Source organism: Capra hircus, chromosome 10 (genome assembly GCF_001704415.2).
Source record: "Capra hircus breed San Clemente chromosome 10, ASM170441v1, whole genome shotgun sequence".
NCBI lineage: Eukaryota > Metazoa > Chordata > Mammalia > Artiodactyla > Bovidae > Capra > Capra hircus.
In genome coordinates this window covers 80,561,504-80,576,408 of record NC_030817.1, presented here as the reverse complement: position 1 = coordinate 80,576,408, position 14,905 = coordinate 80,561,504, and the positions used below count along the sequence as shown (strand labels likewise).

At 54.0% G+C, this 14,905-nt stretch overlaps 4 protein-coding genes across 8 annotated transcripts in view; 1 reads left to right on the top strand and 3 right to left on the bottom strand.

The window, feature by feature from the left end:
* LTB4R (leukotriene B4 receptor) overlaps nt 1–3,665 on the bottom strand; it is a 7,545-nt gene extending 3,880 nt beyond the window's left edge. For both annotated transcript variants that reach the window (XM_018054641.1, XM_018054642.1), the window contains exon 1: nt 3,579–3,665. The gene's annotated coding sequence lies outside the window, so the exon portion shown is untranslated. The remainder of the gene's footprint in view (nt 1–3,578) is intronic.
* On the bottom strand, nt 43–6,834 carry LTB4R2 (leukotriene B4 receptor 2). Of its 2 annotated transcripts, XM_018054639.1 has the most exons (3): nt 6,682–6,772; nt 4,020–4,058; nt 43–3,665 (listed from the first exon to the last, which is right to left on the bottom strand). In XM_018054639.1, the coding sequence occupies exon 3, from the start codon at nt 3,643–3,645 to the stop codon at nt 2,569–2,571; it is 1,077 nt and encodes a 358-aa protein (XP_017910128.1). In that variant the 5' UTR covers nt 3,646–3,665; nt 4,020–4,058; nt 6,682–6,772; the 3' UTR covers nt 43–2,568. The 2 variants fall into 2 exon arrangements, with proteins under 2 accessions (XP_017910128.1, XP_017910129.1); XM_018054640.1 differs by lacking the exon at nt 4,020–4,058 and having other exon boundaries at nt 6,682–6,834.
* Nucleotides 2,990–9,057, top strand: CIDEB (cell death-inducing DFFA-like effector b). 3 transcript variants are annotated; one of them, XM_018054643.1, is made up of 5 exons: nt 2,990–3,102; nt 6,685–6,829; nt 7,726–7,875; nt 8,112–8,302; nt 8,482–9,055. In XM_018054643.1, exons 2-5 carry the CDS (start codon nt 6,698–6,700, stop codon nt 8,612–8,614), a joined length of 606 nt encoding a protein of 201 aa, XP_017910132.1. In that variant the 5' UTR covers nt 2,990–3,102; nt 6,685–6,697; the 3' UTR covers nt 8,615–9,055. The 3 variants fall into 3 exon arrangements, with proteins under 3 accessions (XP_017910132.1, XP_017910133.1, XP_005685264.1); XM_018054644.1 differs by lacking the exon at nt 2,990–3,102 and adding an exon at nt 3,590–3,692; XM_005685207.3 differs by lacking the exon at nt 2,990–3,102 and adding an exon at nt 5,537–6,342 and having other exon boundaries at nt 8,482–9,057.
* Nucleotides 9,031–14,905, bottom strand: NOP9 (NOP9 nucleolar protein). Its single transcript, XM_013966828.2, has 10 exons — nt 14,546–14,905; nt 13,926–14,375; nt 12,904–13,014; nt 12,515–12,656; nt 11,644–11,836; nt 10,884–11,024; nt 10,379–10,504; nt 9,973–10,209; nt 9,653–9,758; nt 9,031–9,314 (listed from the first exon to the last, which is right to left on the bottom strand). Exons 1-10 carry the CDS (start codon nt 14,790–14,792, stop codon nt 9,157–9,159), a joined length of 1,911 nt encoding a protein of 636 aa, XP_013822282.2. The 5' UTR covers nt 14,793–14,905; the 3' UTR covers nt 9,031–9,156.

Here is a 14,905-nt window from a genome sequence, read left to right as displayed (position 1 = left end):
GTCGCTCAGTCGTGTCCGACTCTTCGCGACCCCATGGCCTGCAGCCTACCAGGCTCCACCGTCCATGGGATTTTCCAGGCGAGAGTGCTGGAGTGGGGCGCCACTGCAGAGAGCGACAATTTCTTCCCCTTCCTGAACCACTTGCCTTGCACTTGCCAGTGTGGCTATGCTGCCACATGAATTGACTTAAGATGTGGGCGCTGGGCAAGTAAGTCAGTACCACCTCTTTCCTACCTTCCCACAGCTGACTTCTGTCCCACCTTAAACACAGAGGGAAAGCAGAGATGAGCACCAGAAGCAGGTGTGAGAGAGGGGGAAAACCAGGAATGTGGAAAGCGAAACATCCCCCAAAAGGACCACTCTTCCCCCTCCCTGGAAAGAGGGCACGCTCCTCTTCTTGACTCTCCCGCAGAAGCTAGGAACCAAGAAGTCTAATCTTCAATCCAATCACTAGCCTTCTTGCTTCCCTTCCAACTCCCCTTCTTGGGAAATATGTGTAATGGTGGTAATGGGTAAGAGTGGAATGGTGGTCATTGAGGTCGCTTAATCTTTGTAGTGGCCCCAGCTTTCCTGCTTTGAGAAAAGCCAGAGCAGGACTTCCCTGTGGTTAAGAATCTGCCTGCCAGAGGACATGGATTCAATCCCTGCTCCAGGAAGATTCCACATGCCAAGAGGCAACTAAGCCTGTGTGCCACGATTCCTGAACCCGAGCTCTAGAGCCTTTGAGCCACAATGAGAGAAGCCCCCGCAGTGAGAAACTCACACACCACAACTAGAGAGTAGCCCCCACTCACCATGACTTGAGAAAGCCCGTGCACAGCTACGAAGACCCAGCACAGCAAAAAATAAGTAAATTAAATTTTTTTAAGAAATAAAAAAAGAGACGAGCCAGAGCAGAGTTGACCCAGCAGCTATCAGCTAGAGGATATGATGAAAAGAAATGGGCTGAAACCGCAGCAGGAACTGGAGGCAGAGTTGAGGAAGAGCTTTCTGACCACAGACGGCCTGTGGGATGGGGAATGTGTAACAGAAGTTAGGAAGCCTCTGCTCTGGTGCGCGAGGACAGGAAGAAAGCCATGAAGTCAGTGTTTGGGGATAGAAGCTTCTGGCTCAGAGCTCTGGGGTCACCCAGAGGCCCCTTCTGACAGGAACTACGTTGTCTTTGCCTCCTCTTCCACATCGCTCCCCACCTCCATCTCTATGATCTTTCTCCCTTTGCCCCAGACTAGATGCTCTAACCATACTTTCTGCCCCACCCCCAAGTCCAGAGCTCTGTCCAACCCCAGTTTTGGTGGCCCTGGCCTGACCCTGAGGACTGGATTTCCTCTAACTTGACTTCTGCCTGGGTGGTGTGAACAGTCACAAAAGCAGAACCTAGGGTGATGGTCGGTGGGACCACTCAGGTAATCAAGCATCTAAGTTTGTTAGAGACTCAGGGGGCTGGGACAAGAGACTTGCAGTGCTAAAACTGAGAAAGCCCTAAGCAAATGGAGATGAGCTGGTTACCCTAGTGACCACACGTGCGTGTACATGGACATCCCCTAAAAAGTACCCCATCCTACATTCCCAAACTCAAAATTGTCAGGATCCAGAACAGTTTTGAGACCTAGAGAGATTCCAAAAGATGGGAACCGAGAAGTACTGGGGGAGGTGAGGAACAGCTAGCAGTCTTGGGAGAAGCCAAGACTTGGCAGAGAGGAAAAAGAGAGAAAGGAGAAGTGGCATCTCCCTGAAAAATTCTTTTTGTCTTCCAGATATCCACACCGTTCCTCATACCCCTCAACTCCAACCCCCAGAAGCCTCCTGGGTGAATGAGTGTCTGCTCCTGAGCTCCTTTTTTGAGTCAGGTTACCTTTTCAGGGAGAGTTACATTCAGAGAAGGCAAGTCTCCAACTTCAAGGTCCCTCCCTCACTGTTCCAACCACAAGACAGACAAGAAAACTTTCCTTTCAAACCCTACAGACTGACTTTCCCTTCCCAGGGCCAGTTTCACACCCACTTAGCTCTAACAGACCTGGAGAATAGATCTTATCACCATCCCTCTGCCAATCACTCACACCTTGCCTTCCTCTTTCTCCTTCTATTTCCAGAGCGATTCTATGGGTTGGCTTGGGGGAACCAGGCCATCTGGGCTGGGGAGGACAGGTTAAGATGCCACCGAGGGCTTGCATGGCCCAGCCTTGGCCTGACCCAGCAGTGAGCTAGGTGAACACGGTGTAGTTTCATTCAAGTAGGATGAACCACTGGAGGGAGCACTCTTAAGCCATTCTGTAATGTATTTCACACAGTTTCACAGTGTCTTTCACAACAGCTATTGGCAACAAGTTAGCAGCTCTGGCACACGGGCACAAGCCAGCCTGCAGGTACATGATATTCTTTAATACGGGCCATCACCACTCCCAGTCCTGGGAGGAACCTGGACCTGCCCCAGATGTATAATAATTCTGCCCAGAGAGATCTCAGCGCTGGCGGGAGAAGGATCCCCAAACCATCCAGAGTGGTTCCCTGAGTTCCAAGGGGGCGCTGGAAGGGAACAGGGAAGAGCAGGCCTGGTGGTAGGGTTTGACGTCAAGGGTCCCAACCCTGACTATCCTTCTGCGCTCCGCCCCCAGGGTCTCCATTGCCGCCGCCCCGCCCCACCACTTTGAGCCGAGGGGTAGCTCGGAGCTCCAAGGTCCCGTCCCTAGAGCGGCCGCCCCCTCGGGCTTCTCCGGAGCCCTCAAAGAGCCGCAGGAGGAAGCGGGGACCCGCCCGGGGCAGGAGATCCCCGGCGCTGAAGAGGTAGAGCACCGGGTTGACGCTGGAGCTGAAGAAGGCCAGAGCCGTGGTTCCGGCTCGCGCCGCCTGGCCCGCCCCGCCAAGCCTGGCGAAGGCCCCTTCGGGCGGAGCCAGCGCGGCGAGCGCCTGCAGCACGTTGACGGCATGGTAGGGGGCCCAGAGCAGGCCGAAGGCTAGCACGATGGCGCCCACCAGCCGGCCCACCCGCGTCACGCGCCGCCCGGCGCCCCAGCGGACGCCCCGCAGCCGCGCCAGCGTCACGCCGTAGCAACCGAGCACCAGCCCGAAGGGCAGCACGAAGGCGGTCAGGGTCTCCAGGCTCAGGTGGGCGGCGGCGTGGGCGGGCGACGGGTGGCACAGCTGGCACACACGGTCCGCCCCGAGGTGACGGTAGACGGCCGCCGGGGTGGCGAGCACCAGGGCGGCCAGCCAGACGGCCAGCAGCAGGCGGCGGGCCAGGGCCGGGCTGCGTAGCCGGGGCGCCAGGAAGGGGCGCGTGACGGCGAGGCAGCGCTGCAGGCTGAGCAGCCCGGTGAGCAGCACGCTGGCGTACATGCTGAGCGCGCACACGTAGTACACGGCCTTGCAGCCCGCCTGGCCCAGGGGCCAGGCCTGCCGGGTCAGGAAGGCCACGAAGAGCGGCGTGAGCAGCAGCACCGCGCCGTCGGCCAGCGCCAGGTGCAGCACGAGCGTGGCCGCCAGGGGGCGCCCTCGCGCGGACCGCCAGCCGGCCAGGCTCCACACCACAAAGCCATTGCCCGGCAGCCCCAGCAGCGCCGCCAGCAGCAGGAAGGCCGTACCCGTGGCCCGCGAGGTCTTCCAGCTCAGCAGCGTCTCGTTTCCCGGAGGACGGTAGCAGACCGACATTCCTCTGTCCTTCCGGGAGGCTGGAAAGAGTTGTGGGGTGCATTCAGGTGGGGCAGAAGCCCACGTTCCGCCTGATGGCCAGTGAGAAGGGACTGAGCATCCCTTACTCCTCTGCAGCCTGCCTCTGTTCTGTCTGGGGGTCTCTGTCTCTTCCCCCGCAAGACCCCAGCCCCAGCTCAAACACTACTTCTTGGAACCCATATCCCCTGCTGTCAGGCCACCTCCCCGGTCCTGACTCCCAGGCTGTCCCTGCCTCCACCTCCACCCTTCTCACCTAGCCTCTCCTTCTTGGTCCAGCCCCATTCCCTATATGTATATACTGCAGGGCAAAAGTGAGTGGAGGGGAGTAAGGTCTAGTGGGCAGATCTACTTACCCAGCTGGGCGGGACCAGGGTTGGGGGCTCTTCAGGGCCCTGGGGAAGCCCAAAGGCAAAGCGTCAGTGGGCAAGTTGTCTAAGTCTGTCCTGTGCCTGTCAGGTTGGCAGAGGGTGAGGCAGAAACAGGGAGGGACAAGGTGGGGCTCCTCTTGGGCCTTTCCAGGAGCCCTCCCTCACCCTGCTGCTTCCCATCACTAACTCGTCCAGGCATGTGAGAGCCCGCCTCCCCAAGAAACAGGATAGGCTGAGGGGGTGCAGATGAGGTTCCCTGGGTGTGTGGGTGAGTAGGGACCCTGCCGGATCCTGGCCCTGGGTCCTGCCTCTGCACTCATTTCCCCCCTGCAACACACACACCCCCCCAGTTCTCAGCCCTCCCACCCTGCAGCTCTTACACTGTCAGGCGTCCCTTGCCAGCTCTCAGCAGAGAAGGCAACCCAACTCCTCACTCCCATAGCTGCTGTATCTTTGCCTGTTTTCGGACTCCTGACACGGCTAAGCCCCTCTTCCTCAGCTTCCTACCTACCCCCTCTCACCTCCTGCCTTGGGCCCTACTTGTCACTCTAGCCTCACGGCTCTCAGAGGGCTATCAGTGACAACTTTCAGTGTAAAGCATGGGGCTAAGTGCCCGGGGGGAGTGGGAGATGCACGGAGGTGTGACGGGCTTATAGGCTGCGTGCGGAGTTGTGACACACAGCCATGAAGAGGCCACACTGCTGGGCTGCACCGGGATATGAGGTGAGGAAAAAGGAGAGGCTGCGGTGAGAGACACACTGGAAGGAAGCCGTCTCTGGGTGGTGAGGTCAGGCAAAACTTAGGAATGAAATTTGGCAGATTGATAACAGTGAGGGAAGAAGGAAAAAGGCTTCTGCCTGTTAACAGCCAGAAAGGGGCTCCTTGGGAGCCAGGACACCAGTATTAGTTTGGTTTCCCTCCCAGCAGAGCCTGAGTCGAGGGTGTGGATTCAGGTAATCCTGTCTCTAGGCGGTCAGCTCGGGAAGCCAGAGTGAGAGCAAGGGAAGGGGAAGAGGGGAGCCAGCAAGAGTGTGTTATTGCGTTCCTTCAGTGGGCTCAGGAACCTCTGAGCACACGGAATACCTTCCTGAAAGACGGAAGGCAGATGTTTATGTCCAGCTCACCTTCCCCATTGTTTGAGGGTTGTCCTAGAGGCTATAATGCCCTGACACACACTTGCAGCCTGTCCTGTACAGCTTCAGACAAGGCTCCTGGACAGTGTTTGGGTGATGTGTTCACTGACAGTGAGAGTCTGAGCTTCCACACAACTGTTATCACAACCACAGCTGAAGTGAGAGATGGGACACGGGATACCTAAAGTCCATTAAAGGAGGCATTTTCTCTGCCCCCAACCATGACTGTGCGTGCTGTCACTCAGTCATGTCTGACTCTTTTCGACCCCATGGACTAGTCCACCAGGCTCCTCTGTCCATAGGGACCTCCTCCAGGGGATCTTCCTGACCCAGGGACTGGACCCACATCTGTCTCCTGCATTGGTAGGCGGGTTCTTTACCATTAGTGCCACCTGGGAAGCCCCCATCCATGACTCCTTCATGCTAATTATTGGCCAGTGGGAGGGAAAAGTGAGTCACTAATCCACTGTGACTGAAGCAGGCAGTTCTAGAGACGGAAGTCAGAGAAATGTTAAGCCAGCCCCTCCCCTGGACCACAGAAGGAAGAGCAGGGAAGCAGGAAGGCCAAGGTCCCAGACAAGATCCTGATGATCCTAGATCCATGGGTTACACCCCGTGGGTGCATACTGCCTCCTATCCTGTTTTCTCCAAGCCCTGCAGATCCTCAGCACAGCCTCCCTTTTCCTAAAACTGCAGTAAATGTTTTTTTCAGTAGGTGGCAGCACATACAAAGCAAAGCACACAACGCAGCTTTGCACAGATTGGCAGCTAAAAATTCCCTCCATATAAAGAAAAACACCAGAGATTACATTCCAATTACATAGTTCCTGTTTACTCTCACATCACACACTGCCACCAGAGACACTCTCACAAAACCTCCATGGCTTTTGCCTGGCATCTGGGGACACAGTCCTTCCACCACCACGCCACGCCCCCACCCCCACCTTGGACTTTGCCCTGTGTACTGGCCAGGCAGAGGGGGCCAGAGTCCAGGCTTGACTCATCCCCCTACTCACTGGGGCTGAGATCCCAGCTCTGTAACAGAAAACACCACCACTTCAGCTCCAGCCCAGCAGAGAAGCACCCAGCCTAGGACTCCAGGGAGAGGCTCCTCTCCGGGTCCCTCCCTCCACCATGGAGTACCTCTCTAACCTGGACCCCAGCGGCCTGCTCAGGTGACTCCTAACCCTCCACTCCACTCTCCAGCTCTGGGTGTATGGGCAGAGCCACAACACTCCATTCAGCCTCTAGCTTCCTAGACTCTCCAATTTGTGCCCCTCCCCCTCCCTGCCACCACTTTTCACAGTGGGCTTGTCTAGACTCTGCCCCGCACCCAGCCCCCCACGTCCTCCATCCCCGCTCGGTAGTCTTTTCCTCTCCCTGGGCTACTCTAATCTGCAAACCTAGAGCCTCTCTCCCAACTCTCCTAACGCTGCAGCTACCCCACCCACGCCCATCACCCCCAGTGCACTCAGCAGGCCTCTCACCCCTTCTTGACCCTCCTTCCCACCTACCAGGTCAGTATCCAACATGAGCGCCGATTTGGGCCGAAAGGTCTGGACCTCGGCTCCACCACCCCAGCGACCTTTCCGAGTCTGTGATCACAAGCGGACCACCCGGAAAGGCCTGACAGCCGCTACCCGTCAGGAACTGCTAGACAAGGCGAGTGAGTCAAGTCCCTGGGTGCCAAGAGTAGGGGCAGCCAAGGGGCTAGTCAAGAGAGAGAGTTTGGAATGATGAGCAGAAAGAGCTGTGGTTATTACATGGCTGCCCCTCCCTCTGAGGGCTGAAAGCAGGGAGGTCAGCCCGATGGCTTCTACTGCATTTGAGGCGATTTATTTTTTTTCTAAGGAGCAAGCTTCTGTTTGGGGGTGGGGAAGGAGTGTATAGGGTTGGAGCAATACATTTCAGAACTCCAATGTATGGAACGGCAGTGTCTGACAGATCAAATTCAAATCCTGATTCTGCCGCTTCCTACTGTCAAACCTTGGGTAGGTATTCAGCCCATCAAAACTTCAGTTTCTTCATTTGTAAAAAGGAAACGATACAGCTGCCTCCTTGGGCTGTGGAAAGGTGTAGCAGATAAGGTATGAAAGTGCTACAACAGATACTTGACCCTTGTGAAGACTCAAAAAGGGGAAAAGTCACCATTACTGCAAACAGCTCTGGAGAACTCTGTGAGGGTTGGGGAGAGTGAGCTGGGGTGCTGGAGATGAGACCCCATCATGGCAGGCCTTGTCAGCATAATACCTTTACCCCAGAGAACTTGGCTAGCTTTTCAGTTCCAAACCGGCAGGTGTGGCTTGGAAGCTGGGAGAGGTGACAGTGCCTGGCAGAAGCAAAACAGGACAAATGGGAAAACAAGGGGCCCTAATGAGGGTTTCCCAACAACCAAACAACACTGTGAGCTGGAGCCTTCTGCAGGGACGCCAGAGAGCTGCGGAGAGCTAGGGTCAGCACCCAGCACCCAGGGCCCACCGCTGGGTGCTGGGTGCTGGGCAGGGACAGGGCACAGGATAAGCTCTGCCCCTCCCCTCCTGCTTCTTGCCACTGGGCAGGCTCTGGAGGCCCTGGCGCTGAGTGGAGCGCTCACACTGGTGCTGGAGGAAGACGGGACCACCGTGGAGAGCGAGGACTTCTTCCAGCTGTTGGAGGATGACACGTGCCTGATGGTGCTGGAGTTGGGACAGCGCTGGAGCCCCCGCAGGGTGAGAGGCCCATACTGGGGCTGCAGTAGACCACTGATCCCTTCTGTCTCTCCCAAGCCTCTTGTCTCGCCTAGCCCTGATCTTGAGGGCAGAGGCAATGAGAGAGGTGAGGAGTTGTCAGACTCCTCATAGAGGACAAACAATCCAGGCAAGGGGCGGGGGGTCAGTGTCTGTCCCAGGGCTGATAGGGTTTAGTGGTGAAGCTTCAGTACACTGATGAGGGGGGTGCCCTGCAGAGTGGGGTGCTGTCGTATGGCCTGGGCCAGGAGAAGCCCAAGCACAGCAAGGACATCGCCCGCATCACCTTCGACGTATACAAGCAGAGCCCTCGAGATCTCTTCGGCAGCCTGAATATCAAAGCCACGTTTTACGGGCTCTACTCCATGAGCTGTGACATTCAAGGACTCGGCCCAAAGAAAATACTCAGGTCAGAGGCCACACGTCACACTTTTCCACCCCTACAGTTGCAGCTCCAACAATTCCTTCTCATGCCCCCCCGCCCCCCAACCCTGTTAGCTCTCCCTTGCGGAAAACCCCCAGCCTCCAGCCTGTGGCCGCCTCCCAGGCTCCCCCCACCTCTGACTTCCTCTTATCTCCACCCTGCAGGGAGCTCCTCCGATGGGCCTCCTCACTGCTGCAAGGCCTGGGCCATATGCTGCTGGGGATTTCCTCCACCCTTCGTCGTGCAGTAGAAGGGACTGAGCGGTGGCAGCGGCAGGGTCGCCTTAAACCCTACTGAGAAGGGGGTCTGAGCTTCTGCCCCAGCCTCATTCCAAGAGACAGACTGTAAAGGACTGTGACAGCATCGAGCTTGGGGGCCTGCACAGGGCAGGCTGGCTAACTCACCTGATCTCCCCACTGTCCTCTGATGTGGTAACAAGAGCCCTGTCAGCATGATTCTTCCATTCCCAGCCTACACCTGTTCCTGAAGAACACTATCCCTTCCTGACCATTGTTCCAGCCTCCCACTTACCCTGAATGGCCACAGCCTGTTCCCAGGTATCTGGATCCCATCCTGATTGCCACTACATCTAGAAGTCATTACCACTCCCCTGCTGTTCCTAGGCTCCTCCGTGCCCTGAACAGAGGCCTCTCTAACCTCACCTTGAGATCTCTATTTCTCTGTACCCTTCCCCCTGCAACATAACAAAAGTGTTTCCAATAAAAATATAAAAATGTTTATCGGTAAGACATTTGACTCCAATTTAAACTAGAACAGGGCAGGATAGATACTTCCTCTCCCCACCCCCCCATCAACATCCAGTCCCAGATCTGAAGCCCTCAGTCTTCAAGTATGGAGTTCAAGGCCCGCCTCCGCTTGGCCACCGCCCCCTGCTCCTGTTCCCAAGCCTCTTGACGCTTCAGGAAGGTAGTCAGGGCCACGTTTCGAGCCACATGGTGGCCAAAAGGGTCTCTTATCAGCTCCTGGTTCCGCTCCCCTGCAAAGGGAACCATTCATGTTCAGTATCACCATGCAGTCATCCCCCTAGGCTTGAAGAGACTCTACTTGGGGAGAAGGTCCCTCCGTTTTTCTGGAACCCTGGGTCTACCCCAGGATAGAGTTAACACCTCACTGTCCAAATAACGGAAATGGGAGCGGAGGGCTATACAGAGGGGCAGACTACATGGAGGGGCGGGGAGAGCAGACTGCTCGGAACCCACAGCCAAAAACTACCCTTTTGAACTGAAGTCTGCTGAATTTAGGTCCACTCCCAGCCATTCAGCTTTTCAGAATAAGTAAAGAGAATGTTTGGAAAGGTCAAAACAAGGCACTCACCCAGCTCAGCAGCAATTTCCTTCCGGGCCCCCAAGGCTGCTCCGCTCCAGATAGCATCTAGCACACGGCTGCCATGGCGACTACAGGCCAGCGCCACATAATGTCCCTGCATTGAGATAAGTAAGGTAGTGCCATCTAGGGCAGTCCATAAAAGGGTGTTGTTGGTGGGGATAGGGTGGGGAGGTGAAGTTAAGAGGCCAAGTTGAAGCAGTCTAGGAATTACGCATCCTGTCTGTGACTGAAGGCCAGTCCCGGGGAAAGCACACACTCTCCAAATGGAGGGATAGCAGAGGAATTAAAACAGGAGCCAAAAATCTAACCTTTAGGAGCTTTAGCACCCGGCGGCGCTGCTTGCGTGTCACGGAGGGGCTGGTGAGGACGGCATCGAGCACGTGGGAGCCGGCAGGGCTTTGGGCCAGAGTCAGAAGCTGCGGTCCTGTCAAGGCACTGAGACTTTGGAGTATGAGACAGGGCCTGGAGAAGTGCAGCAGATGCTGCAGCAGGAGAGACCCAAGAACTGTCGCTTCCCCCAGGTCCCTGGCGGCGGCCATTTCCACCTGAGAGGACAAAGACAGGCAGTTAGGAGGCAGCCACCAAAACGCCACCTCACTTGGATGAAGCCAAGAGATCCCAGCGCCCTCACCTCGGTGGCGAGGGGCTTCCTCAGCTCTGGGAGGCCTGGTTCCCAACTAGTCACAGGCTTGGCCTCTCCCCTACCTCACCCACCTGGTGCTCCATGGGCACTGCCCCCTCCTCCTCCGCCAGTCCATAGTACACCTCATAAGCCATCAAAGTGGCAAAGAGGGGCACACAGGCCACTTGCCGGGAAGAGGGCTCTGCACAGTGGAATGCCTAGAAGGGAAGACAAAACGTGATGAAGCTGAGAACTACCTTATCCGACACCTCGGCTTTCCAGCCAGGACAGGTGCCTGACTCCACAAGAACATAAGCTGCATGAGGAGAGGATCTTATTTTCCTTGCTGTATTCACAGCCTCCATATATACAATAGGGGCTGAATAAATATTTTTTCCTTAAAACTTCTTTCTTTGTCCGGGGAGACACTTTTCACTCCAGGGCCATGAGATGGCTCTGGCTTCATTTCCCCCATACCTGTGAACTCGCTGGGTATCAGATCCCATGGGTCCAGAAATACAACAACTGAAGATTAGCTAAATCCTAGCAGATAGAACTTGAACTCAGGGTACAAATGGGTTGCAGGTCCCCACTCACCTCCAACAACAGCTGCAGGACCTGGGCTTGGTGGGTCCCAACTCTGCGGCAGGCGCCAACCAGGGCAATGACTACCCCTGGGTGACCCTGGGCCAGCACAGCTTCCAGGGCGGGGCTCAGCTCCTCAAACACAGGGGACAGCTGAGGGAAGACATGGGATAAATAATTTGACATTCTGGTAATGGTGGGCTAAGTTATTCGATGAAATCTTCCTGCCAAAAGCAACTAAAAATGTTAGGTAAAACATAAAAGCATTGGCAATAGCAAGACTTTGGTTTGGATGGATAAGGAAGGTCCAGGACAAAAGGCTCTGTCTTAGAGGTGAGGCCTCACATGGAGAGGGGAAGGATAAGGGAGGACTAGAATTAAACCTGCCCTTCCACCCTAGCTCTCAGCCCAGGGGGTCCTGGGAAAGCATGCCTCGGCGCTAAACAGCAAGGAGAAAGAGAAGCTACGAAAGCAGCTCTGCTGCTCGTGTGGATTTGCAGCCAAGCACCCAGAGACTAAGCAAGCCACGGCAGCTCAGGCTGAGAACTTTGATTAAGCCAATCTTCTACTGACACTGGCACCTGAGAAAAGCTAAAGCACATCCTTTCTGGGAAGAAGGCACCTTCACCCTAAGCTCTGGGAAGCCTCCAGGAGTGACTTCTCAAGGGGAATGGCCAGCACGCTGTTGGAAATACAGAGGCATGTACACAATAAACCAAAGCCCAGTGAACAAGAACTAACAGAAAGAGACTTGGCCAAGTTCTCAACTCACCAGCTCAGGGGTGGTGATAGCATCCAAGAAACGCTGCAAAGGGAAGTTGGCAATAGAATGTGCAGCCAAGGCCTGCAGCTGTCCTTGGAGGTGATCTTCAAAGAGGCTCTGGAGCCTTGGGGGCTCTGACACTAGCAGCACCTGCTCCAGGAGCCTGGAGCTTGTCTGATCTCGCAGAAACAGCAATAGAGGGCTGAGGACAAGGAGAAGACGATCAGGTAGTCTTCACTTTGTTCAAAATACTCACATCACTGGACTTACACGGTGATCATTTTGAAGCGTACTGAAATAGCAAATCACTACATTGTGTAACAGGAACTAACATAATGTTGTAGGTCAATTATACTTCAAGAACAAACAAACGAGGAAAAGAGATCAGATTTGTGGTTACCAGAGACAGGGGTCGGGGTGGGGGGGGAGGGGGAATTGGCTGGAGACAATCAAAAGTTACAAAATTCCATTTATAAGGTACATATATACTAAGGATGTAATGCATAACATAATAAATATAACAACACTACCATATGTTATATACGAAAGTTGTTAAGAAATTAAATCCTAAGAATTCCCATCACTAGGAAAAAAAATTTTTTTTTCTCATTTCTTTAATTTTGTATAAAAATGAGATGATGGATGTTCACTAAACTTATTGTGGTAACTGTTTCGCGAGGTAAACCAGTCAAATCATGCTGTATACCTTAAAATTATATAGTGCTGTATGTCAATTATATCTCAATAAAACTAAACAAAAAAAGTAAAATAAAAAAATAAACACACACATACAGAGAATCGAAACAAACAAAATACCCACATCGTGTCATTCATTTCACATGGCCCACCACCTTGATCAATCCTGAGGCCCTGTCCATACCTGCCATCTGCTGAGGAATTCCGGCTACTCAGATAGCCAATCACAGCACTGCAGAGGTGGGCACAAAACTGGGGCAGCTTGCGGTGTAAGATCTGTAAGGCCACTTGAAGGCAGAAGCTGGATATCTTGTCAGTGATAAACACTGTGGGGGAGGGCAGAAATAATAAAAGTGGCTTTCCCCCAATCCAGACAACCTACACAACCTCAAACCTCAGGCAACAGGGTACAAGGGATTATGGAGACAAAGGGTCTAAATAGAGCCTTTACAACATCAAACCAGGCAAGATTTGAAAAAGAGACAAATAAGACCAATGGAAATAAGGGCCTTGTTTGATGATAATCCTCTCCAAAAAAGAAGGTCCGAGATCTTCCTCTATTTCCCTCCTTACCAGCAATGTCCTTTAGAAAGCAGGAGCTCAGGTTCTGAAGGCAATTCAAGAAGGTTTCAGGGACCTCAAAATCAGTTGGCTTACATTCCCGAGATGGGGCCTTTTGTGCTTCTGAAGGAAGATCAAGAACATATACAGTGGTGAGACCACAGACTGCCATCCTGAAGGGAGAAGAATCGCACAGCTGAATAAGGATGTGGCCTGAGATGCAGAATGCATATGGTACAACTCAACGTCTCGTCTCACCTCCATGACTGAACTGAGACTCCATTTCCCTTTTAATTTTTCTAAGGAACTTCAACGCATGGTCCATAGGAGACAGTCCAAACTCCTCAGTCAGGAATTCAAGGTGTTCCAAAATCAGGCCTCACCTAAACTCACTATCCTATTTCCCAGTGTTTTTCAAAATGTAGGTCCGCTGCCTGTAAGTGTATTATAGAATCAATCTAGTGCGTCTCAACAAGCACTTTTTAATGTAACACACAGAATAAAATGAAAAAGAAGGAAATTCCCTGGTGGTCCAGTGGTTAGGGCTCTGCACTCTCAGTGCAAGGGGAAAGGGTTTGATCCCTGGTTGGGTAATTAAGATCTTGCAAGCCACACATGGCACAGGAAAAAAAAGTGGGGGGGGGGGAATATCAGTGGGTTGTATGTAGAAGGGTCTTGCTTCCTGACCTTTGGCTTGAATCCAATATGTGTATATACACACACATGTATATTGAATGATGCTTGAAAATTGTTTTCTTACTGTGAGCTGTAGTTAAAAAAAATTTGAGAGGCAATGCTCAAGTGAATAACCTCTTCCACTTACCCCCATTCTTCTAACAGCTGTCCCCTAAACACACATAGGCATCCTCACCTCTGGGCCTCCATGCCCACTAATCTTTGGCCTGCTATATCCTTGTCCTAATTTCACTGCTAATTCTTCAAGGACATGAAGAAATCTTCTGCTTACTCTCTCCTTCTGAACTTCCTAAACTCTCCTTCCCTGGAGGTCCACACCCCTTTCTTGTAATACTTACCAGGTGACTGGGAGCCACGGTGCCTGGCTCTCTCAGACTCCAGAAGAGTCCCTCCCAATACCTGCAGCAAAGTTCTGACCACGAAGCTGCCATGTGTGTCTCCACAATAGAAAAGAAAATCATCACAGACCTCAGCAGCTAGTCCCAGGACCAGCTCCTCCAGGGTCTCCACATGACCATCCTTCCCATCCTCCTCCTCCTCCTCTTCCTCCTCTGCAGGGCTCCCTAGCAATCGAGGCAGCTGCAGCAAAGCGCTTTGCAAAACGTGGACCCCACATCGATGACAGGCCACAAAGCGCAAATTGGAGTGCAGAGCGGCCCATACTCGACACAACGGCTTCCGGGGGCTGAACCCCAACAGTTCCTGCAGCATCTCACTGCCAGTCCGGTTTGTGGCCAAGGCTAGGGCCTGAGCTTCCACTTCCTTCAAAACATTGTGCACCATCAGCTCTGAAAAAAACAAGAAATACATTAAAGAGAATGAGAGGATAAGGTTATGCCTTAGGGGAGATGAAACTAAGTCCTCACACCCTGGGGACCCACGAAATCGTCCTTAACTGTCTTGAATTTTATGCCCAACCAGTTCCTCCCTTGATCCCTCTCCCCAAGTTGCTCCCTACCTCGTTCTTCTCCCGTCTCTGGGGCCTCTTTCAGCGCGGACAGAGCCCGGCGGAAATACCCCAGAGCTTCTGGGCTCAGGTGAAGGTGCGCATCTGGGGCCGGCTCAGAGCGCCCATCCGGAGGCGGGCAGGGATGTCGCTGGCGGCCTGGTGGGGGGCGCCCCGAGCCCTTGGCCCCGCGCCCTCGTTTTCCGCCAGCTGGGAACCGGCGCCCCTGTTTGTGGGGGGAACGCGGACCCAAGCCCATGGGTGCGTCGGGGCCGCTCCGCCCGGAAAAGCTGCCTTAGCCGCTGAGGGAACCTCAGTCAGCAGGGTGCGGGCCTGGGCCCAGCAGAGTTTAGACACGCCGCCGCGCTTAAG